General features: G+C 45.2%; 1 protein-coding gene across 9 annotated transcripts in view; it reads right to left on the reverse strand.

The window, feature by feature from the left end:
• ARHGAP17 (Rho GTPase activating protein 17) overlaps positions 1 to 24263 on the reverse strand; it is a 96121-nt gene extending 71858 nt beyond the window's left edge. For 3 of the 9 annotated variants that reach the window (XM_055365536.2, XM_055365534.2, XM_055365535.2), the window contains exon 1: positions 24068 to 24239. In XM_055365536.2, the coding sequence (XP_055221511.1) occupies positions 24068 to 24120 (53 nt within the window). In that variant the 5' untranslated portion in view covers positions 24121 to 24239. Of the gene's footprint in view, positions 1 to 22728; positions 22970 to 24067 lie in introns of those variants that run through there. The other 6 variants (XR_010131516.1, XM_004057371.5, XR_010131517.1 and 3 more) reach the window with 5 other exon arrangements.
• Between the last annotated feature and the right edge of the window lie 315 nt (positions 24264 to 24578).

The following is a 24578-nucleotide window of genomic DNA, read 5'->3' on the forward strand; positions in this document are numbered from 1 at the left end:
ATAATAATGATACCACCACCATAGTGGTTGTTTAGGAACACCATCTCATGTACTTCATTTAACGTGTTTCGTGGCACCTAGTGAGGGTTCATAGAGTGTTAGCTGTTCTGAGAATTACAACAAATAATAACAACCTTCAGATAAATCCCAAGTCTTATCTAAGAATGACCTTTCCAAACTTATCAAGCTGTTCTAGCTTCTCTCTGGAAGAAGTCACAGTCGAGCCTGGACCACACAAAAACAAAAAGCTAGTCAGAGTTAGAGCAGGAGTAGCGCAGGACGTTCAATTAAAACAAAGGGTTGGTTGTGACAACACCGTGTGGGATGGCACCAAAGAGAATCACAGGCAAACAATAAACAGAAACTCAGGGACAGAGTATGTGGAGAGTTAGTAAACCCTGCATCAGAAGCTAACATCTTAAGCTGCTGGGCTTCCCACCACTGCTAAGGAAGCTATAGAAACACCTGCACCAGCAGATCTCAGCTGAGCATGCATCCACAGAGAAGCAAAAGCAAGTCTCCAAGTATAAACCATCCATCTGAGGATGGACTTACTCCAAGAGCCTCAGATTTTAGATCTTTGTTCATTCAGACGGTATTTATGGAGTTCCCACTAAATGTCAGGAACTGAGAAAGAAAAAAGGAGACAGAAATGATACAGTCCCCACCCTTGAGGAGCTCATGAGAAAAAAAGGTCTCATCCTTAATGAAAGCACTTTGGGGGCACAGATAGAAGAGTGATGAACTGTGTGGCCAGGAAAGCAGGGAAACAGTCCAAGTGGACCTCAGATAAGTCAGGCATGGGGAGAAAAGGTTTGGGGAGGAGTGTGTACTTAGTAGGGTACAGAACAGGAGGTGGAGATGTGGCTGCAGAGAAAGGCTTTGCCTGCCATGGAACTCGGGGGCAACAGGGAGCCACTGATGGTTTTTCAGTAATGGAATGGCAACAGGTTTGAGTTTCAGAATGAAAAGCAGAATAGCAGGATGGAAGTAGGAACTCCTGGAGCCCTCTGTGGCTATCTAGACAAGAGACAAGAACACAGACCCAGAGCCCAAATAGTCATCCTGGCCAATGACACATAGCTATTTTTTCTTTTTCTTTTTCTTTTTTTTTGGAGACAGAGTCTCGCTCTGTCACCAGGCTGGAGTGCAGTGGCGCAATCCTGACTCACTGCAATCTCCACCTCCCAGGTTCAAGAGATTCTTGTGCCTCAGCCTCCCGAGTAGCTGGGACTACAGGTGCACGCCACCATGACCGGCTAATTTTTGTATTTTTAGTAGAGATGGGGTTTCACCATGTTGGCCAGGATGGTCTCGATCTCCTGACCTCATGATCCGCCCACCTCGGCCTCCCAAAGTGCTGAGATTACAGGCGTGAGCCCGTGCCTGGCCCAAAACATAGCTATTTTAACAGAAACAGTACAGCAGAATCTGACTATAAACTACCAACTTGAAAAAAGTACAAGAAAAATTCATAAATATGGTACTCCTGTTCAAGAAAGTAATCAAACATAGAAACTGGAATTGGTGGATCATAACATGTAATCAAAAAAGTTTGTTACTGTTTATTTATTTTTTAGAGACGGGGTCTGTCACCCAGACTGTGGAAAGCAATGGTGCGATCGTAACTTATTTTAGCCTCCAACTCCTGGGCTCAGCAATCCTCCTGTCTCAGCCTCCCAAGTAGCTGAGACTACAGGCATACACCACCACACTCATCTAATTTTTGCATTTTTTTGTACAGACAGGTTCTCGCTATGTTGTCCACACTAGTCTCAAACTCCTCGCCACAAGTGATCCTCCTGCCTCAGTTAAAATCCTTTTTTTGGAGACAAGGTCTAAAATCTTAACGTGCTGGCATTGTAGGCATGAGCCACTGTGCCCAGCCAAAAGAGTTGCTTAACACCAAATTTCCAATACTAAAATTAAAAAAAAAATAATAGTAATATTTTGCATTTATACATTATTTTCTGTTATGAAAGCACTTTTACCTATATTATTTCATTATAATAGGTTGGTGCAAAAGTAATTGTGGCTTTTCCCATTAAAAGTAATGGGCAGCCGGGCATGGTGGCTCACGCCTGTAATCCCAGCACTTTGGGAGGCCGAGGTGGGCGGATCACCTAAGGTCAGGAGTTCAAAACCAGCCTGAACAACATGGTGAAACCCCATTTCTACTAAAATACAAAAAAAAATTAGCTGGGCATGGTGGTGGGCACCTGTAATCTCAGCTACTCGGGAGGCCGAGGGAGGAGAATCACTTGAACCCAGGAGGCGAAGGTTGCAGTGAGCTGAGATTGCACCACTGCACTCCAGCATGGGCAGCAGAGTGAGACTCTGTCTCAAAAAGAAAAAAAAAGTAATGGGCAAAAACATGTACCCATACAGGGCAATTTTTATTATCCCTGTTTCGTGGGTGTGCAGGCAGACACCCATTAAGTGAATTACACAATGTGAACCAGTCTTTGAACCTTCAGAAAGAGTACCTTCAAGGCCATGGACCAAAGTTAAATTTCTCTTAAATTTGCAAGCTACGTTCTGATCCTAACTCCGCCACAAACTAACCATAGCATCTAAAAATACATCCCTTAACCTTTCTGCCCCTTACTTTATTTATATTTGCATCAACATTCTCACAGGACTTTCAAGAGACTACAACAAAATAGCAAAGGAGGGAACATTTTGAAACCTTCCAAACTGGGCTTTGCAAATGTAGGACTGTAACTCCAAAAATGACAAATGTTGCATGGTTTAAACAGGCATCTAGTGCTGAAAATCTGAATAATGGTGGCTCCTCTGGAATTCTACAATAAACACACGTCACAGATGTGGCCCAGAAAGTTCTATGCTTAGCGTGGTGCACAAAATGAAGAAAAAATAGTCACCTGGAAAGTCAGGGCGAGGCAGTTTTTGAGGGATGATGGTAGATTCTGGGCGAGGAACACCCCAAATCTCCACTTGCCCTTTTCTAAGGTCAAAGAAAAGAGTGCCTGATGGATGAAAGGACACTGTAAATACCTTAAAACAGAAATCTGATTGCTTTTTAATGAGGTGTTTTGTCAAAAAAAGCTCTTCAGGATAAGTAAGCCTTAACTGAGTGGAGCTACACAGCCCATCAACAAATTCAACCACAGGCTGGTGTCATGCATACTTTGCACTAACTTTTCATTTGGTTAGTCACTGAACAAATATTTTCGGGTTCCCTTCCATGAGCCATCATGAGTAAGATAGGGCCCCTGCTCTGACAGAGCTCAAGGACTATCAAGGAAAATAAGCCATTATACTCCAGTGCAAGGACGGTTCCAACAGGGAAGTGCAGGGTCCCTGGGAGTTGTCACTATCACCACAGCCCACATTTATTGAGCTCATATCACATGCTCATCACTGTTCCAGGTGCTTTGCAAGAATTGAACTCTACGGGATAAGTATTATTACCCCCGTGTTACAGATGAAGAAACTGATGCGCCCAGGGAACTTAAGTGATTGCCCAGGACTTCCCATCTAGGCTCTGAATCTCGGCAATATTACTTCAGAGACCCTGTTCTTAACCACCTAATACACACTTTACTTGTATTAACCCAACTAATCGTCAAGACAACCATGAGACTGATACCACTATTATAACCTGTATTAGTCTGTTCTCACATTGCTAATAAAGACATACCCACGTCTCTGTAATTTACAAAGGAAAGAGATTTAATTGACTCAGTTCTGCAGGGCTGGGGAGGCCTCAGGAAACTTACAATCATGGCGGAAGGGGAAGCAAACACGTCCTTCTTCAAATGGCATCAGCAAGGAGAAATGCCGAGCAAAAGGGGGAAAAGTCCCTTATAAAACCATGAGATCTCATGAGAACTCACTCAGTATTACTAGAACAGCATAAGGGTAACGGCCCCATAATTAAATTAACTCCCATCGGATCCCTTCCACAACACGTGGGGATTATGGGAACTACAATTCAAGATGAGATTTGAGTGGGGACACAGCCAAACCATGTCATACCCATTTTAGAGATTTAGAAACCTAGGCACAGAGAAGCACATTAAATTGTTGCGGGTTACAGACATGACAGGAGGGGCCTGAATGCAGACCTGGGATATCAGAAAGATATCCTGAAACTGGTGATGGCTTCTGAGACCTACTGGATGAGTTGGAAACCCAGAGGCTGGATAGTACAAGAGCACCCAGGTCAGGGAGAAGAGACGGAAGAGAGAGCAGGGAGGAGCAGATGCAGGTGACATGGCTGGGGGAGAACCCCACCCCATTTAAGCTCAGGTACATGAGATCTGCTGAAGATTGTGAGCAAACTTATTTGCTGAATACGTAAGTGACTAAATGAAAGTTTTCAGTATCTGGGCCTTGTACTGAGTAGGAGCCAGCGGCAATCCACCACCAGGGTGGGCAGGAGAGCCAAGGGCCAGCCCAATTCTAGGCCATCAGGTGTGCGAACCAAACAGAAGGACTGCAGAAAACACGGAAAGGAACTCTGCCAGACTCTGGGCCTTCAAATGAGTACCAGGCAGCAAATGTAAAAAAAAAAAATCTTCAGAAAGGCTGTTACATGCATTTAAACAAAGGAAAACCAGGCTTGGACAATGAACGAACAAATAAAACTGCACTCACTTTACTTCTCTATAGACCAACTTTTTCTTCTTTTTTTTTAAGAGACCAATGGCTTTGCTATGTGGTCCAGGTTCACTTCAAACTCTTGGGCTCAAGCAATCCTCCCGCCTCAACCTCTCCAGTATCTGGGACTACAGGTGCAAGCCACCTACTTCTTCATAAGTACACCAGGGATTTCAGCACAATGGTTTTTAACTTCTAAGACTTAAAAAAAATTCCCAACATTTCAGTGAATTTTATTTTTTGGAGGGGGGAGGGAAATAAATATGTCTTCAGTCAACCATCTTAACTAAAATGTCTCCCATAACGTCTTAAATCCCTCTCTGCACTGAAGAATCTTCCTATCATCAATAATTTCAGGAACCTACCAGTGGAGTAACAGTTAAATTTGTTGTGCCATAACATGTTATTATGATAGTTGTATTCCTAAGAATTTACCAGTGCTCATATTATAAAATCAATTGATCAAATGGCAGGAGGGAGAGTCTTCTGGGGATGGAGCATTCATTAAAAAATTTCTTCAGCATTACCAGGCAAATCTAGCATTTCATCATATCTGGACATTGCTCCAACAGGATATTGGTCTTTTGTTATCATCAGAAGCACTCTTAGTAATGAGAACATCTTATGCATGCACATCTCCTTTGCCACCCACAACTCGGAAAGCAGAACAGAAAAACACCCACTAAAGCATGTTCAGAAGGTGCCCTCCCTCTACCCCAAGCAAGGTGCTAGCTCCTTGTAGGTGGGTGAAGTGGCTAAGAGCAAATATGCAGGGAGTCAAAGCCCCGTTCACCACCTAAGAGCAGGGTAACTATGGGCAGATTACTTAACATCTCTGTGTCTCCATTTCCTTTCCCGTAAAAATGGAGATATTAAGAATATCTAATTTACAGAATTGGAAAGATTGAAAGAGATAATAGAAGCAAAGTGCTGATTCCTAGAAAGCTCAAAAAATTCCTGGCATAGTGGCTCACACCTGTAATCCCAGTACTTTGGAAGGCCGAGGCAGGAGGATTGCTTGAGGCCAGGAGTTGGAGACAAGCCTGGACAACATAGGGACAACAACAAAAAAAAAAAAAAAAAAAAAAATGGTTTTTGTTCTTTGTCTAGAATATGGAGAAATCATGTCACACAAGTTACTCAATCTCCCTGTGCTTCTGGTTCCCACCTATCAAAGGGATAACACTATACTGACTTCACAGGGTCTGGTGGGTATTAAACAAGTCAGTACACAACTTGGACTAGCGCAAGGCGCCCAGTACACATCCAGACGCATATTCTCTGTCATTAGCACTTGGACTGGTGCAAGGCGCCCAGTACACACCTAGACTCATATTCTCTATCATTAGCACTTGGACTGGTGCAAGGCGCCCAGTACATACCCAGACACATATTCTCTGTCATTAGCACATGGACTGGTGCAACGTGCCCAGTACACACCCAGATGCACATTCTCTATCATTATCACCTGGACTAGTGCAAGGCACCCAGTACACACCCAGACTCATATTCTCTATCATTAGCACTTGGACTGGTGCAAGGCGCCCAGTACACACCCGGACACATATTCTGTCATTAGCACTTGGACTGGTGCGAGGCACCCAGTACACACCCAGATATATATTCTCTGTCATCAGCACTTGGACTAGTGCAAGGCACCCAGTATACACCCAGATGCGCATTGTCTATCATTATCACAATTATTTCTTTGGCAGATCCCTCTGGCTGCAGTGTGGAATATGTGAGGGAAAGATATGCTGCCGGGTAGGGAAGCCATGGAGGAGAATCTGAAGAGTCCCCAAAACACGAGATCCAAGTGAGATGGAGGACAGCCCACACTAAATAGTGGGTAGGTAGAGCAGGGCACAGAGAGCCACTGCAAAGGAGAAAGGACAGGACTCAGTGACTTGGGGGTGGACAGGAAGTGAGGGGGAGGAGCTGAGGATGACCACCAGGTTTCTGCCTTGAGGGACTGGCTGGACAATGTGTGTTTTTCCTCACCAAAAGAGAAACACTGGGAGGATATGAAGGTACAATGAGGTCAGCTCTGGAAATGCTGGGTGAAGAGACCTGTTGAACATTCAGGTGGAGATATCCAGTTCCCTTTTTTCTAGATGGTTCTGAAGCACAGAAAAGACATCTGGTCCAGAAACGAAGAGCCTGCTGTGAGGACCAGCAGCAAACACGGATCTGGGGGAGTTCATGCAGAAGCAGACCCTGCAGAGAAGACGGAGGCTGAGGATGGAGGCCCTGGGACACAGCAGAAGGAGAACCAGGGCAGGGGACAGGACAGGAGTCCCCAGTGAGGGCAGGGAAGGAGCCAGGAGCGAGGTGCGGGTGAAGCATGGATGAGGGACTGGCTGATGATGCAAACTGGGCCCCGGACACAGGGACGTCAGGGACAGGAGAGTGGGAGGAGAGGGTCCTGGGAAGCCAAGACGCAGAGCGTGGATGACAGAGGAAGTCGCAAAGCCCCAGAAGGAAGGGGAGGGCTGAGAAAAGCTTGACCATGAGGAGCAGCCAAGAAGAAACAGGCAGCAGATGGAGGGAGGTGAAAGGTGCATGGCACAGAGGGGAGGCTGGCAAGGCAGCGCCCAGGACAGCGGCACAGGTGGTGGGGCCTTGGACAGAGGGCGGGGTCCAGGCAGGTGGGTGGTGATGGCAACCATGACCACGGGTCAACCTGGGCTCAGACACTGGGGAAAGGTGGCCATGTCCAGTTTTCTCTAGAAATTAGGAGGCAGGTCATCCAAGGAGAGAGGGTGGGTGTCTGGGGTAGGGTGGAGTAGGTTTCAGAAAAGTGAAAGTCTGGCAAAAGCACTCAGGAAAATGGGACAGAAAACTAAGCCAAGCGCTGGACGGCAGCATTCATTCAGCCCAGCTGAGCTTGGAGGCCATGAAATGCTGGCAGCCCCACACTGCACGACTGCAGGGTCTTTCTGGGCCACGCCCCAAATCCCAGGTATGGAAGTGAAGGACCCAAAAAGAGGAACGAATCAGGCTGTTATTCCGCAGAACAGGTGAAAGAAAAAGGCCAGGTAGACAGAGCCTTGGAAGTCAGTCACCCACATGCCTGACCCCGTCAGAGAAGAAAGGGGACCAAGCCAGGGCGGGAGGGACTGTGTGGGAAAGAGGAGGCTGAAAGGAGGAGAGACCGCGGGCAGAGGTGGACAAGGGACCAAGGTGAAGACCTTTGAGGTGCTTCTTGAACCACAGTGGCGAATGTCTTTCTGGACAAGAGTGCCAGTGCCCACCGCCATCACAGGACACAGCCCCATCCGCACTCCCAGGACAGCAACATCTCATTGTCCCGAACTCTGCCAATTTCATGAGTGAAAAGTGGAGCCTGGAAGCTTTGCATTTCTTCAATGACTTCGAATGTTTTAAAATGGTCTCACAGATTTCCTGGTCATCGGTATTTCATCTGAGAAGTTTCTGTCTGTGATACCTGCTCATTACAGCGGAGTTCTTAAAATTACTAGAGAGCGTTATATATCCAGTATATTCACCTCTGTGGTGGTTGCTCTCAGTTTTGTCCAGTTAGTCATCGTTTTAAATTTAACTTTGATGTAATAAAACAGACAGAAGTGTAGTTATTATGTGGTTAAATCTACAGGTGTTTTATTTATTTTTATTTTTTTTTATTTTTTAGAGATGGGGTTTCACTCTGTCACCCAGGCTGGACTGCAGGGGCACAATCATGACTCACTGCAGCTCCGGCTCCTGGGCTCTAAGGATTCTTCTACCTCAGCCTCCTGAAATAGCTGGGACTACAGGGGTGTGCCACCTCACCCAGCTAATTTTTCCAAAATTCCTTTTACAGACACGGGCCTCACTATGTTAATCAGGCTGGGCTCAAACTCCTGGCCTCAAATGACCCTCCTGCCTCGCCTCCCTAACAACTGGGATACAGGTGGGAGTCGCATGTCCCACCTACAGGCTATCTTTTATTGTTCTTTCTCCACATTTTTATGCCAAAGCATGCAGTACTTTCCACAATAAGCTATATTTTCTTGTATTTATTTTGTGGTTTTATTTTTTACATGAAAGCTTTAACCCATTTGGAATGTATTTTGGCATAGAGCAGTGAAGTGAAGGCTAACCTGGCTATTTTCCCCAGTGCTGACCTGCTGTGTCACACTGTATGTCCTCACTGTCTCAGGACACCTCCCTAGCACACACCACCTTCTTAAACACAGCAGGGCTTGCTCCTGGTGGTATCAGGAGCCGTTTCTCATGTATAGGAACACAGCAGAGTGGCTGATTGGACCAAGGTCAGAGACACAGCGAGTAAACAGTACAGACAGGATCTCAAGCCCTCAGACTCAAATCCAATACACTTTTTACCACAATGCAACTGCCCCAAAGCAGTTTTAGGTTGATTAAGCCCTTATCTAGAAGTTTTGAAAACTGAATTAACTAATCGCCAAGAAAGCCAATTCTTGAGGGAAAGTATTTTGATGATCATCAAATCCCATGACAGAACACATTTCTGCTTTGTGGGGGAAAGGCTCTCATCTAGAAAAAGCGTGTATTTTGGACACAGGCAGAACAACACACACAGACGCACGAGGTGCACATCTGCAAATAACATTTCTCTAGAGAGCAGCTCCCAGGATGGGAACTGTAACTAAGCATTGCTTGGACAACTGGCAGGCTTTCTTGAGCTGCCGACCATGTGGACGGCTTTTCTTGAATCTTGGGGTTTTTGTCCATGCGCTTGAGGATGTCTGTGAAGTCCATAAGATTATAGGCAAATCTGTGTGTGGATGATTTTTTCTGGCAACCGGGGGTTATTAAAACCTCTACCTAAATCTACAGGCAGCAAGGTTTCCATTCCTAAAGACTGCCCTGAGATTCAGAGGCTACAATTCAGTCTACTGCCTTGTGACCTGCTAACCACCTCTTCTTTAGAAGTGACATTAGCATACTGCCACATACGCTCCATTAAAACTCCTCTTACCATTTCTCAACTTTCTCCTCCAATTTGTTCCTAAATCTAAAGTGCATTGCAATTGTTTTCTCCATATAGTTGGACTACTACAAATTCAGCATTCTGCATTTAAGATCACCTGCCAACCTCATGACACAAAACAGACACAGAATAAAGCTCAAATAGCAGACACACTAAAAGTTGTGTGGTTCGAAAATGAGGAGAAAGTTGCTTGCAAACTTCCATTGGGAACAATTCATATTACAACACTTGTATTTTAGCAGGATTTAAATAGTCCTTATCATGTTCCTGAAATGTCCAATAAAGGTAGAATCATATGCCCTTTACACAATATTCCTATAAACATTTATACAGCTACACACTATTTTGGAGTCTAACCAATTAAATAAGGGATGAAAAAGAAATCATTGAACTAAATAGCAAAAGCAGAAATAGAAGCACAACACTGATAATATTATGTACCTAAAATAACAAAAATGATCAGTTGCATAGTTTAGTAAATAGGCACTATTCTCAATTTAAAAAACAAAAAAAATACCTGGGAAGCATATAAAAGATTGTACACACAAAGTCATGTGCAATGCTCATCTTGTAGATATCAATTCTCAAAGTTTAGTTCACAGATTTATTAGGCCATAAAAACCTGGGTTTTATTTATTTTTGTACCTTTAGAGCCTAGCCCACAGCAGGGACCCAATAAACATCATTTGAATAAATGAGTCCCAACTCAATCAAAATCCTAAATAATTTTTTCTAGAAACTAGAGAAGATGAGATGCCAAAACTCACCTTTATACAAAAGTAAGAGAGATACTGAAAAAAGAGTATTTATTATTATTTTTTAATGAGACAGGGTCTCTGTCGCCCAGGCTGGAGTGCAGTGGCAGGACCATAGCTCACTGCAGCCTTGAACTCCTGGCCTCAAGCGATCCTCCAGCCTCAGCTTTCCAAAGTGCTGGGATTACAGGCGTGAGCCACAAACCCAGCCTGAAAAAGAGTATTTGTAAGAGACCAGCTCTACCCGATTTAAAACATATTACAGATCAACAGTTATTAAACCATACTGATGCAGGCTGGGTGCAGTGGCTCACGCCTGCAATCCCAGCACTTTGGGAGACCAAGGTAGGAGGATCACCTGAGGTCAGGAGTTCAAGACCAATCTGGCCAAAGCGAAACCCTGTCTCTACTAAAAATACAAAAATTAGCCGGGTGGTGGTGGGCACCTATAATCCCAGCTACTGGGGAGGCTGAGGCAGGAGAATTGCTTAAACCTGGGAGACAGAGGTTGCAGTGAACCAAGATCGCACCACTGCACTCCAGCCTGGGTGACAGAGCGAGACTCCATCTAAAAAAAAAAAATGTTGATGCAAACATATACACACACCCAAAGCCATAAATCAATGGAATAGAATAGAAAGCCCAAAAAAAGGTCAAAGAAAATATCACAATTATATGTTTCTAAAAAGGAATCATTGTAAAACAATGAAAAAGTGAAGAATTACTGTTCCCTATGTAAATAACATCTACATCAACCCTAACCTGAAGCTCCTCACCTCTTCCCTTGCTCTTTTCTTCAGCCCAAACATGGTGTTCAACGTTCTTCCCAGTCACCGCCCAAGGCCGCTGTCTTAGCCCCGCCGTCATCACCTCTCTGAACCTACTGCAGTAGCTTCCTATCTGGGTTCCCTTTCCCTTCCTCCCTGGTCCTGACTCCATCGGCTGCCAGCTGACTTCCCACAGCACCAACTTTCTCAACCTTCTGCCGAAAAGAGTTCCCCAAGTTCTACCACAGTAGCCCTCAAACCATCATTCCCCCCTAAAACTGGAACAGAAGCTTTTCTAACGATGGACTTCCACAGATGACGACAGAAGCCAATCAACATCGCCTGGCATTCAAAAGTTGGCGAGCCAGGCCATGGATGGCCATGTATTTTAGTCCTGCTATGTTGGGGTTGTTTGAGGATTATTATGAACCCCAGCAAGTACAAAAATGCAAAAGCAATGGGAGTATTAAACTGGTTCTGGCTGGGCGCGATGGCTCACGCCTGTAATCCCAGCACTCTGGGAGGCCAAGGCAGGTGGATCACCTGAGGTCAGGAGTTTGAGACCAGCCTGACCAATATCGTAAAACTCCCTCTCTACTAAAAATACAAAAATTAGCCAGGTGTGGTGGTGGGCAACTTTAATCCCAGCTACTCAGGAGGCTGAAGCAGGAGAATTGCTTGAACCCAGGAGACGGAGGTTGCAGTGAGCTGAGATTATGCCACTGCACTCCAGCCTGGGGAACAGAGCGAGACTCCGTCTCAAAAAAAAAAAAAAAAAAAAAAAGACTAACAGGAGATATACAAGTAAAATGGAAATTACAGAAAATAATAAGTTACATTGTGAGAAATGATACTTGATATTCAATGTATAACATAATTGTCTATTTGGGGCAAAGGTCTCCGTCAGCTTATACAGGGCAAATAAAACAAGAGTATGCTGGTTTTAAAGCTTTTTTTTTTTTTTTTTTTTGAGACAGAGTCTCACTCCGTTGCCCAGGCTGGATTGCAGTGGCAGGATCTCAGCTCATTGCAACCTCTGCTTCCCAGGTTCAAGTGATTCTCATGCCTCAGCCTCCCAAGTAGCTGGGATTACAGGTGTGCACCACAATGCCTGGCTAATTTTGGCATTTTTAGTAGAAACAGGATTTCGCCGTGTTGGCCTGGCATCAAATCTGCCTGCCTCAGCCTCCCAAAGTACTGGGATTATAGCCATGAGCCACCATGCCTGGCCTTAAAGCTTTTTAAAACTTGGAAGAACCAGCTGGGTGCGGTGGCTCACACCTGTAATCCCAGCACTTTGGGAGGCCGAGGAGGGCTGATTGCTTGAGGCCAGGAGTTCCAGATCAGCCTGGCCAACATGGCGAAACCCTGTCTCTACTAAAAATACAAAAATTAGCCGGGAGTGGTAGTGCACACCTGTAATCCCAGCTACTCAGGAGGCTGAGGCAGGAGAATCGCTTGAACCTTGGAGCAGAGGTTGCAGTGAGCTGAGACTGTGCCATTGCACTCCACCCTGAGTGACAGAGCAAGAATCCATCTCAAAAAAAAAAAAAAAGCTTTGAAGAACCAACTTACACCTTCTATTGGATGGAAATGCAACCAGGGGCTGTGAATTTAAATACTACAAATACTTAACAAATGGATCAGAAAATAGCATTCACTACCCAAGTGATTTGAAAATAGAAGAGCTGGAGAGAGTTGTTCCCCTGCTAAGAATCACATAATGGTTGCCTTTTTCCCAATTTACAAACAAAAAAAATATTAAGTTAAAGGATAAACTCTTCAAGTGTTAGGTTTCCCCTAGGACTATCTCTACCCTTGGAATTCTTTATCACCTGCCAGTTATTAAGATCACTCAAGGCCAGGCACAGTGGCTCACGTCTGTAATCCCACAACTTTGGGACGCCAAGATGGGAGAGTTGTTTGAGGCCAGGAGTTGGAGACCAGCCTGGGCAACATAGCAAGACTCTGCCTCCATGAAAAAATTTGTTTAAAAATGATTGCTCACGTTACATGCCCAGCGGAGTCCTCACTGAACCCCCAGGCACATCTCAGAGACTCCCCTGCTTTGTGCCTGTGCCCACACTCCCTCCATCCAAGCACTCACTGTATCTGGTGAAGTAGAAACACTTCGGTGTATTTCCCCCAAAGTACCGCTGGCCATGGTTTCAAATGGTCACTCCAGCCCAGGCATGTGAAAGTATCCAATGACCATGTGATATCCAAGCTGCTTGATTTATACATATTCACACTGACAGGTAACAGCTGATGGGTGCTTTTAATAATTTCTGTACATTTATTTAAGATTTATATTCATTTGAGCACCTGTTTACTTGGTCCGTGATTTATAATTTAAACTCTTTAAGAAGTATAAATTTGGCCAAACCATGTGGAAGAACACTGAGTAACTACAGAAGAAATGCTAATGAAACATTAAAGGAGAGATCAAATTGACTACTAAACCAAAAGGTATCTCTGATAAGGAAGACGTCCAAAAAGAAGAGCTGTGGGAAAGGAGAGGAAGAGAGAAACATCTTAGGATAATCAAAAGGAAGTAGCCAATGCAAATAATCAATAAGCTGTAATTAACACAGAGGAAACACAGTCTCACAAGATGCATGGCTGAAATGAACTGAATATTGTTTGTTTTTGAGATGGAGTCTCACTCTGTTGCCCAGGCTGGAGTGCAGTGGTGCGATTTTGGCTCACTGCAACCTCGGCCTCCTGGGTCCAAGCCATTCTCCTACCTCAGCCTCCTGAGTACCTGGGATTACAGGTGCCTGCCACCATGCCCAGCTAATTTTCGTATTTTTAGTAGAGATGGGGTTTTACCATATTGGTCAGGCTGGTCTCAAACTCGTGACCTCAGGAGATCCACCCGCCTTGGCCTCCCAAAGTGCTGGGATTACAGGCGTGAGCCACCACACCCAGCCTGAATATTGTTTTTATATCAAACATGCCTATTATTTTATTTGCTATAAATAATAGGCTCTACCTATTTAAAAGACAGTTTCTTATAGAAATCCTAGATTTTTTATAGAATCAGCTTTATCTTCTGAAACTTGTATTAAATCTGTACCTAGTCATGAATGTGCAAGGTTTCATCACTGTATCTGTTGAGGAACATATCTACGAACAAGAATGCTAACTTGTTTATATTAAAGTACATAAATACATCAAAGAATGGCATTAAGATTTCATTAACAGCACCTAAGATCTGCTAGAATAGATAAAACTGGTTACATTCAGATTATCTGTTTGTAGCTCTGTCTCCACATTCAAGTCCCCAGGGATCAATTATATTTTTAACCCCAGCCCCTATCATTTGACAGGTTCTCAAGAGACATTTGTTGAACTAAATTGGTAACTGGGCAATGAAACTGATAACTAAACGTTAATTCCATGACAAACAAATGACACATACAGAGAAAACTCATATAAAGAAATACAAATGTAAGAACACATTCATTTTGACCTTAGTGGAAAAAATTTAAATAGATAACAAATTTTTTAAGGACAATATCTAATGCAACTAAGGTGATGGTGAAATGTGATATTCATCATGTCATGCATAATGACACACATTATTGCACAACATCACTTTCTGCACTACAAACTAAATGATGGCATTATCATCTTAGGAGACAACTTGGCAATACTGTCATGATATAAATATTAATTTCCTATAAATCTAGTGATTCTAACCTCTAGAGAGTTCATCATGAAAAAGTAATTTAGAGGTGAGCAGCTATAATCATTAAAATGGTGACTGACCATGTCAAACAGAAGGCTGGGGAATTGTAGATGCAATCCAGCTCAAGCCAGCTCAAGGCAGCAAAGCCAACTGGAAGACAAATTTGACTCCAAGTGAAAAATAATGAGCACCTAATTAAGGTAACAGGAAGGATGGCCTCTGGGAAGCAAAGATGAAGTCAAAAGATAATCAAGGTCAGTTCCAGACCAGCCTGGCCAACATGGTGAAACTCCGTCTCTACTAAAAATTAAAAAAATTAGCCGGACATGGTGGTGTGCGCCTGTAGTCCCAGCTACTCAGGAGGCTGAGACAGGAGAATCGCTTGAACCCGGGAGACAGAGGTTGCAGTGAGCCGAAATCATGCCACTGCACTCCAGACTGGGTGACAGAGAGGGACTCCGTCTCAAAAAAAAAAAAAAAAGAAAAAGATAATTAAAGAGGCAGAATTTCCAGTCTCCTCACCTGACTGAGATGATGGAGGAAAAAGAATGGGACTGACAGGTGACTAGGGAGGGTGTGAGGGCATTTAATGCCCTAGGGCAGGGGTCATATGCTTCTTATGAAGTGCCAGAGGATAAATACCATAGGCGTTGCAGGCCATATGGGTCACTGTTGCAACTATTCAACCCTGCCACTGTAGTGAGTGGCTGTGTTCCAGTAAACTTTTTCACAAAGCAAGCGGTGGGCTGGATTTACCCTGCAGGCCAAAGTCTGGTGACTCACGGACTAGAAGATAGAGGGAAATGAAGCCAATTTGAGGAAGAAGTTCATGGGTTCAATTTTATCAGGCCATGTCAGCAGAGATTTTTCAAGAGAGAGATGATAGCATCATTCTAGGGATAAAGAGACCCCAGGGCTGGAGGCATAAAACTGTCACCATGAGGTGACAGTTATGCGGCTGAGATCACCCAGGGGAATGGTCTGAGAAGAAAGGAGATCAAGGACATTTCCCTGTCGCAATATAACAGTGGATACTCAATGTTACTTCAGATCACTATGGCCCTGGAAAGGAATGAACATTACAGTCTAACCTCCTTTAACTCCTACTTTTTAAAAAGAGGGCTCCTATTTTTGAAGTGGGGCTTTCAGTCCCTTTTCCAAGATAAATAAGTTTAAAGTTTCAAATTTACAGATGAAAATTTCCTAATGGCTAGAAAATAAGGCAATTCTAAAATAAAGTGCTTATCAACTTCTTTAGATTTTTATTATGAAATATTTTATGTGCAAAAAAAATAGCGTGTATGTAAAGCATAATGAATAACAATAAAGCAAATGTACCCATCCATATCTCAAGAAAGTAGTTCATTACGAATGCCACTGACAAATTACTTACTTATTTAGAGACAGGGTCTCACTCCATCACCCAGGCTGGAGCACGGTGGCAGGATCACAGTTCACTGCAGCCTCGACCTCCCAGGCTCAAGCAATCCTCCCACCTGGGCCTCCCAAGTAGCTGGGGACTACATGCACATGCTACCATGCCTGGCTAAACTTTTTTTCGTGTGTAGAGACAGGATCTTGCTATGTTGCTCAGGCTGGTCTCAAACTCCTGGTCTCAAGTGATCCTCCCACCTCAGCCTCCCAAAATGCTGAGATTACAAGCATGGGCCACTGCGCCCGGCTCACTGACAACTTTTCATACCACAAGCATTAGTCTCTAAACTACAAATGAAAGCAGGCAGCCCACAGCCAGATAATGCTTGCAGATGTTTTCTTTGGCCAACAGTGGGTTTTTTTCTTTTTAGTTGCCAACATTTAAATATCAAGAAACTTCACATGAAAATCAGCATTCTGGAGTATCATCAAAAATGGAAGATGTAGCTTCACTACTCCCACATTCACCATGGCAACAAGTGGCTAGAACTGAAGAGCAGCTCTCCCCTTTGAATGAACATGTACTCACCAGTTCACTGCAGTCCCCCCATTCCCTACTGTCCTATACCCGCCTCCCATTTCACTTATTTATTTTACCCAACCTGGCACTTGGGTTTGTGACCCCTGCTTATATGATTGTGGTTTCCAACCTTTGGGAATATGGGAAATATTATTTACAGTAAAAAAATTTAACAGACTCTCAATAGGTATATAACTAAAAGTAAGACAAGTCCACAATCCCTATCACCATTTTGTAATCCAAAAAGTTCTAAAAAACAAGTCTTTTTTTGTAACTTATTTGGCAATAAAAGTTGACCTGAACTGATATTAAACTATGCATAATCTTTATGCATATCCATTCAGTGGGAATATATGTATATATATTTTGCTATACTAATGTTTGATTATGGGATTTTGTCCCAGGCCCCACTGGAAGTATTACATAACAACAACATATGTGTATTATTACTTTTAGAAAAATCTGAAAAATTCTGAATTCTAAAACTTATCTGGCCCAATGATTCCAGATAAGGGACTGTGGGCCTATTACACTTTTAATCCCTACCTTTAAGAAAATACAAACACAGCGAACAGATGAGAGTTTAACATTTTTACATGGATTTGTACTTCACTAGTTACTACAGCGTCTACCTACACTTGAGAAACTGAAATAGAATGATAAAGGTGAAACATCCTGTGGTCTGACAAAAATGCACGGTGCACGTACTGACTGCAGCACCCTAGGCCATAACCAAACTTGGAAGGTTTTGCCTCGTCCACTCTGCTACAAAGGCAATTCCATAATAGCGTAACATGCCGCTTACACATACAAAAATGATGCTAAATGAACATACCCTTTTATGGTTCAAATTTACAGATGAAAATTTCCTACTGGTTCATCATTTTTATGGTTTTAGAGTTCATTTTTTTCCCCCCAGTAAAGAATGGATTTTCACTCAACTATAAATACATCTGGATTTCTTAACATGTAAACTACATAATAAGGCCATAAAAGATGAGATTGAGAAGCTGCTGCAACGACAAGAGGACCTCTTTCCACCCTGCTCTATGGAGAGGCTGATGGAATCCACTCAGATTGAAGCAAAGCACACATTACCTATCCCTTCTCAGAAATACTGTTCAGAGTTCCCCTAGAAAAGGCAGAGTGGGCAGGCGTGGTGGCTCACGCCTGTAACCCCAGCACTTTGGGAGGCCAAGGTGGGTGGATCACCTGAGGTCAGGGGTTCAAGACCAGCCTGGCCAACATGGCAAAACTCCATCTCTACTAAAAAATACACAAATTAGCTGGGCATGGTGGCTCATGCCTGTAAGCCCAGCTACTCGGGAGGCTGAGGAAGGAGAATCGCTTGAACCCAGGAGGTGGAGGTTGCAGTGAGTCGAGATTGTACCACTGCACTCCAGTCTGGGTGGCAAAGCGAGACTCTGTCAAAAAAAAAAAAAAAAAAAGGCGGGGGGGAAGGAAAGGCAGAGTGAAGATCAGTGGGAGGAAAGGGACACAGTGGAGTGGGTGAGGGATGCAGACTGTTACTGCTGGCAACGTAAGGATAAGGTTTGTGATCATCAAATACAGGCAGGGCTGACTCAGGGAAGAGAGATGAGATTCATTCAATTCGGCAGCAGGGGACTGTTCTGGGATCAGTAGGTAGAGACACATTTTGACTCAGTGTGAGAATTCACATTGCTGGTAGTGGATCCAACTACCTAGTGAGTGGTCCATTCTACATACCTCCTAGGAGTGGAAGACTCCTAGAGGTCATTAGATCTCTGTGATCAGAATTTATAGCTGCTGCAGAATCAGAAACCTGGGTTTGGGTCCACGGCTCTGTCTCTTGCGAGCTTGATGACCTCTTTGATCTCTGGCTTCCTCATCATTAAATCAGAAATAAGTAACATCACCTCAGAGGGTTGCTATGAGAATGCAATGAAATAAATGTATGCAAAGCACCAAGCCCAGCAGCTTCATAAGCACAGAAGATGTTTAATAAACATTAGTAAACACTAGTCCTTCCCTAGTGAAGAGGCAGCCCAGTTCCTGTACTCAAAAGCACTTGGGAACCACAGGCAGAGGCCCTGGACCCAAGCCATGCCTCAGCCACTACTCAGTAGCTGTGCAAACTTAGAAAGTCAGGTTTCCTCCTCTTTTTTTTCTTTTTTTTTGAGACAGGGTCTTGCTCTGTCATCCAGACTGGAGTGCAGTGGCGTGATCTCAGCTCACTGCAGCCTCGACTTTCCAGGCTCAGTTGATCCTCCCACCTCAGCCTCCCAAGCAGCTGAGACAGGCAAACACCACCACTCCTGGCTAGTTTTCTGTATTTTTTGTAAAGACCGGGTTTCACCATGTTGCTCAGGCTGGTCTGAAATTCCTGGGTTCAAGTGATCCTCCTACCTCGGGCTCTCAAAGTGTCAGGATTACAGGCGTGAGCCACCCCACCCCACCCAGCCAGGTTTCCATCTTTGTCAGAGAGAAGTTATCATTGTCAGGAGACGAAATCCAAGCCAGGTGGTTTAGTACAGCACTTTGTAAACTAAACCACCATAGAAATGTTATAGACTGTTACTATCAGACCTTTTCAAGATTTTAGTAAAGAAAGGATGAGCTGTTTTTCAACAAATCCAAAGAACTGAAAATGTCAGGGTAAGGTACAGGGGAATAAACGAAAAAGAGGGACTGTCAATTTCTGAGTGCTTCTAGACAGGCAGTTGGGTGATCCACAGAAATATTTTGTTCAGATGTATATAGTGTCCCCATAGTTTAATTTGGATTAAATGCCAGCTAGTTAAAATGCAGATTTCAGGAAAACTCCACAGGTGGTCCACACTGGGCCTACATTACCACAGCAGCCCCTTTGGTGGGACACAGTCCTCCAGGTCCCCTGAGGCCTTCACATGGCCCAAGGCACTGATTCATTTTACTGGCCTGGCCCTCTAGGCATTTGGGTTTACAACCTTGGGTTCTCAAAAACAACTATCTGTGAAAGCATTCAGACCTCCAAGGGAAACTTCAGTCAGGGAAGAAATCAATACCCAAGGAGACACTCCCTATCAGAGCCTCAGTACTATGCTCTCCTAGTTGTCTCTCAAATTTTTTTTCTCCTTGATACTTCTGTAACTTCAAGGTCTTCATCCCAGTGTACTCCTTCCTCTACTCAAGACATCATCTCCCCAAAAACACCATCGGTGATGATCTGCATCTAAGGGTTTTCAAGAAACAAAACATCTCTCTTTTTAGCAGGACTACAAAAGACACACCATGACCTTTATTTCTTGCCTGATTACCACCCATTACCATCCACTCTCAGTCCATATGGTTTGGGTGCGCTGACTCCAGTCCATTTCTGGGGAAAAGCATGTGACCCAGAAGCATTCAGAGCCAATCCTGGGACTCGGGCCACAGTGACTGGGAGATGAGTATTCTTTCCCTCTGAGACTTGGAAGATGTGGAAGTCTCCCAGTGGACACAGTGCCTATCTAAAGAGTGGAACCGAGGCCAGGCGCGGTGGCTCATGCCTGTAATCCCAGCAGTTTGGGAGGCCAAGGTGGGTAGATCATCTGAGGGCAGGAGTTTGAGACCAGCCTGGCCAACATGGCAAAACCCCATCTCTACTGAAAATACAAAAATCAGTCGGGCATGGTGGTACAGGCCTGTAGTCCCAGCTACTTGGGAGGCTGAGACGGGAGAACTGCTTGAACCTAGGAGGTGGAGGCTGCAGTGAGCCGCGCCACTACACTCCAACCTGGGTGACAGAGCCAGACTCTGTCTCAAAAAAAAAAAAAAAAAAAAGAGTGGAGCCCCCAGAAGAAGCCAAATCTGCAGCCACACTACTTATTAGAGGCTCTTTTGGTCACTTATGAGCCAATCAATTCCCGTCTTTGCTATGAACTGGGTTTCCTTACAACCAAAAGAGACCTAATCAATACAAGAGATATTTGAAATAAGGGCTTGAAAAGGAAGGCAGAGAAAGGTGCTCAAATTTTCTCCTCTGGGAAGCTTTTGTTACCTCTCTCAATCCAATGACAGCTGGGTTTTGCTCTGTGCATTAGCCATCCCTCTTAAGCACTTACCTCATGTATATAATTATTTTTTGCCTGCCTACCTCTTCCACGTATCTCCTGAGCTCCCTCAGGGCAGAAACCATGCCCGTATTCACCTTTGATTCTTTAATACCTTGGATAACAGGACACAGTGTAGGCTCAACAAGTGTCTGTTGAACGCATGAATCAACAAAAGGCAGGTGGACTAAAAGAACCATCCTACTTCTCTTCTTTGGGACACTCACACCATGAGACCACCTCATAAGCCTTGCCCCTGTGAGTTTCAGGCCGTCTTCTCAAACAGACTTACCCACCTATCGTAAACAAACTGCATCATGCGAACTCATTCCTTCCAGGCATTACTAATTCTCTACAAGTCCCTCCCCTGGAACCTTACAGTGAAAGTACTCAAAGGTCTCCCTTCTGAGGAGAATATCTCACTGCAAGACACCACCTAGAATTCCACAAATTGATAAACCAAAACACGATGGGCATGACATTCACATATATAACTTCCTTCTCCACCTACATCGCAGGGGCGAAAACAAAAAACCCCTTTGCTTTGTAGCCTTCATCTTGACCTAAAAACACCCAGAATCCTGATTCTGGGGCCAACCAACCACCTACTTCCACGCAGTAACAATTCTAGGCACTCTCCAGCCTCCGTTTATCTTCCTTAGTCCTTTCTGATTACTTAAGCGGAAAAACACACACACACACACACACACACACACACACACAAATATCTAGGAAATCAACAGCAAGGAAGCAACAGGTTTCCCAGTTAAAAACAGATGTTCTGACTTTGGGTGCGTAATTGCCACACCCTTAATAGTTCTGTAATAGCTTCAGCTTCCACTGGCATCTAGCAATAAAGATTTTTAAAGACAGTCAAAGGTCAGGCCCAGAATTACAGCTCCAGCATGAATCACCATCTACTCTATCCACTTCATGTTTTCCCATACTTGGGCCCACACCACCAGGGCGATCTAGTAAGAACTCAAATACCGGAATTAACAATGTCTATTGCACCCTGGCCATGGGGTAGGAACCACAGCAGACCCTGGGAATTAAAGGAGACACAGCAAGGACTCTCAAGGTATTTAATCTGATGGAGAACACACACAAGAGGCAGTCACAGCACAGAAAAGCAAGTGCTACACAGGATTACAAGAACGCCCAGGAGAGGCATCCAATCTATGCTGTAGCATCATAGAAGGCCTTTCAGAGGCAGAGAGACCTTTCCCAGAAGGCTGAAGAATGAGCAAGAGGTGCCTGGAGAAAAGGTGTGGTGGGAGAGGCTTCCAGGAGTTCCAAGTAGATGCTAGCAGGTAAGAAAGCAAGACCTCCTGTGGAAACTGAAGGTAGGCAAGCATGGCCGGAATTTTAAAATGTGAAGGTGCCAGGCAAGGTGGCTCACGCTTGTAGTCCCAGAACTTTGGGAGGCCAAGGCAGGCAGATCAGTTGAGGCCAGGAGTTCGAGACCACCCTAGGCAACATGGCAAAACCCCACTCTACAAAAAATACAAAAATTAGCGGATGTGGTGGTGCCCACCTGTAGTTCCAACCACATGGGTGGCTGAGGCGAGAGGGTCGCTTGAGCCCAGGGAAGTCAAGGCTGCAATGAGACAAGATCGCACAACTGCACCCCAGCTTGGGTGACAAAGGGAGACCCTGCCTCAAAAAAAAAAAAAAAGTATGAAGGGAGAAGCCTCTAAGATGACCCAGGAGTCAAAGAGACCCTAAATAGCTTGGTAGATTTAAGTCTCAGAACTTTGTATAAAAAGAGTGAAAGTCCCTTACCTGTCACGAACAATGTAAAAACAAGCCAAACGACTATTTGACAAATGTATCTTGGCACTTACTAAACACTAGTTCCACAATGCACGTTGCTCAGAACACTAACAAGGGTACGAAACTCACAAGAAATTATCATGTGCTTGTAAATTGTTCCTTGAAACATCAGCCGCCATTACCACACGTCTACCTTCCTCTCAGCATTATTTCTTTAATTTTCCTGCAAATAACAGAAAAGTAGGTTTGTCTGGGCTTTAGGGGCAGCGATTAACCCTGAAAATAAGAGTTAATTCTCACCACAATAATACGGTAGGGAATCGAAAAAATTAAACAAGGAAACTAAGCAAAAAGATGGAGGAAATGAAACAGTAAAAAGCAAATTTAGAAAACTCGAGAGGAAGTAAAAGTATTTTCATACACTCAAAAAAAAGAAGTGTCCCACGTGCTTCAGCCAAACCAAACTCCCCTTAACTGTTAAAAACAGAAAATCAAAAGAAGAGCTGTGAGAAATTCATACTTTCGTATCTCTTTGCTGAATAAACACTAAATCGGTACAGTACAGCCAGCTGCCCTGAAAGACCTTGAAATATTAGCCCCAGATAATACAGCACATGACAGTCACCTCCAGAAACTCTCAAAAACCACAAATCATTTCTTGTTCTGACAACCTGATCTACCAACTCTGGTCTAGCCTGCCATTTAATAATCAATAACGTTTCTTGTTAAGCACTTCAACCGTAGCAAAGGAAGATAAAGAAGCATTTGTTTCCAAACCTAAGGTGAGTCTTTTTAAATTGGCGCAAGGCGTCTCCATAATCCTTTTCTGCCAATTCCAAATTTTTAAATGTCAAGAACTGGCAGCAGCAGTCCAGTTCCTAGGAGCCCTGGTTTTGAGACAGCACCACCTCCGAATTCCCTCAAAGGGCGTTCTGAACTCACTGAGCAAATCCGGCTGGCTTTCATGTCCCTCTAGCCATTTCTTGCCGCCATGCACTTACAGGAGAAGGACTCGCAAACAGCGGGAGCACCGGGAAAGCCTGGGACTGCCGCCCCCCACAGCACAGCGCTCGGCACAGCGTTAGGGACAGAAGTCACCGTTGTTGAGCCCAGGGCAGCGATCCGAGCTGGCTCGGCCCCCGGGAAGGGAGGAGAAGGACCGGGTCTATTCCCCGAGGGCGATGCTCCCGGGGTAGGGACAATGGGCAGGGGACCCCGCGGTGTGGCGGAGGAGGCGGCGGCCCTCCCCTGCAGGTCTCGGGGGCCCGGCGGCGCTGAGAGACAGGCGGGCCGCCTGGAGCGCTGCGCTCGGGCCTCAGCGCGGCGCAGCCCCCGGGCCCGTGCCCCGCTGGTCTCGGGCAGGGGCTGCGGCCCAGCTCAGAGCCGCCGGACCGCGGAGGAGCCGTCCCGCCCCCCCGCCCTCCGCCCCCAGCCCCGGTGCGACCCCCGTGCTGCCCGGCGCACTCGCCTGCCCACGGTCTGGTTAGCCAGCTGCTTCATGCGGTTGAACTGCTTCTTCATGGCGGCGGTGGCGGCAGCGGCCCGCGGGGCTCGGGCCGGGCAGGGCGGGGGACAGCCTGGCAGCTACTACATCGCTTCCCGGCCCAGGCGGCGGCGGCGGCGGCGGCGGCTCCCCGGGCCGGCGGCCCCGCCCTCGCCTCGTCACTTCCAGTGGCACCGCCCGCCCGCCCTCTAGATCTGGCCGAGCCGAGCTGAGCCCGAGTAGAGCCGAGTCGAACCGAGCCGAGGCTAACAGTGCCCTACCTGACACGGGCAAGGAGCTAGAAGGCCCCGGGCGAGAAGACCACTAGGCCTCCTCCGCCTGGCCTCCCCGACCCCAACGCTGCCCGGTCACCCTCTCGTTTATTTCAACGTATGAAAAGCTGTTTCTAGCAGGGCGCAGTGGTTCAACGTTGTAATCTCAGCACTTTGGGAGGCCGAGGGTCAGATCACTTGAGCTCGGGAGTTCGAGAGCAGCC

This window comes from Gorilla gorilla, chromosome 18 (assembly GCF_029281585.2).
Source record: "Gorilla gorilla gorilla isolate KB3781 chromosome 18, NHGRI_mGorGor1-v2.1_pri, whole genome shotgun sequence".
Taxonomy (NCBI): domain Eukaryota; kingdom Metazoa; phylum Chordata; class Mammalia; order Primates; family Hominidae; genus Gorilla; species Gorilla gorilla.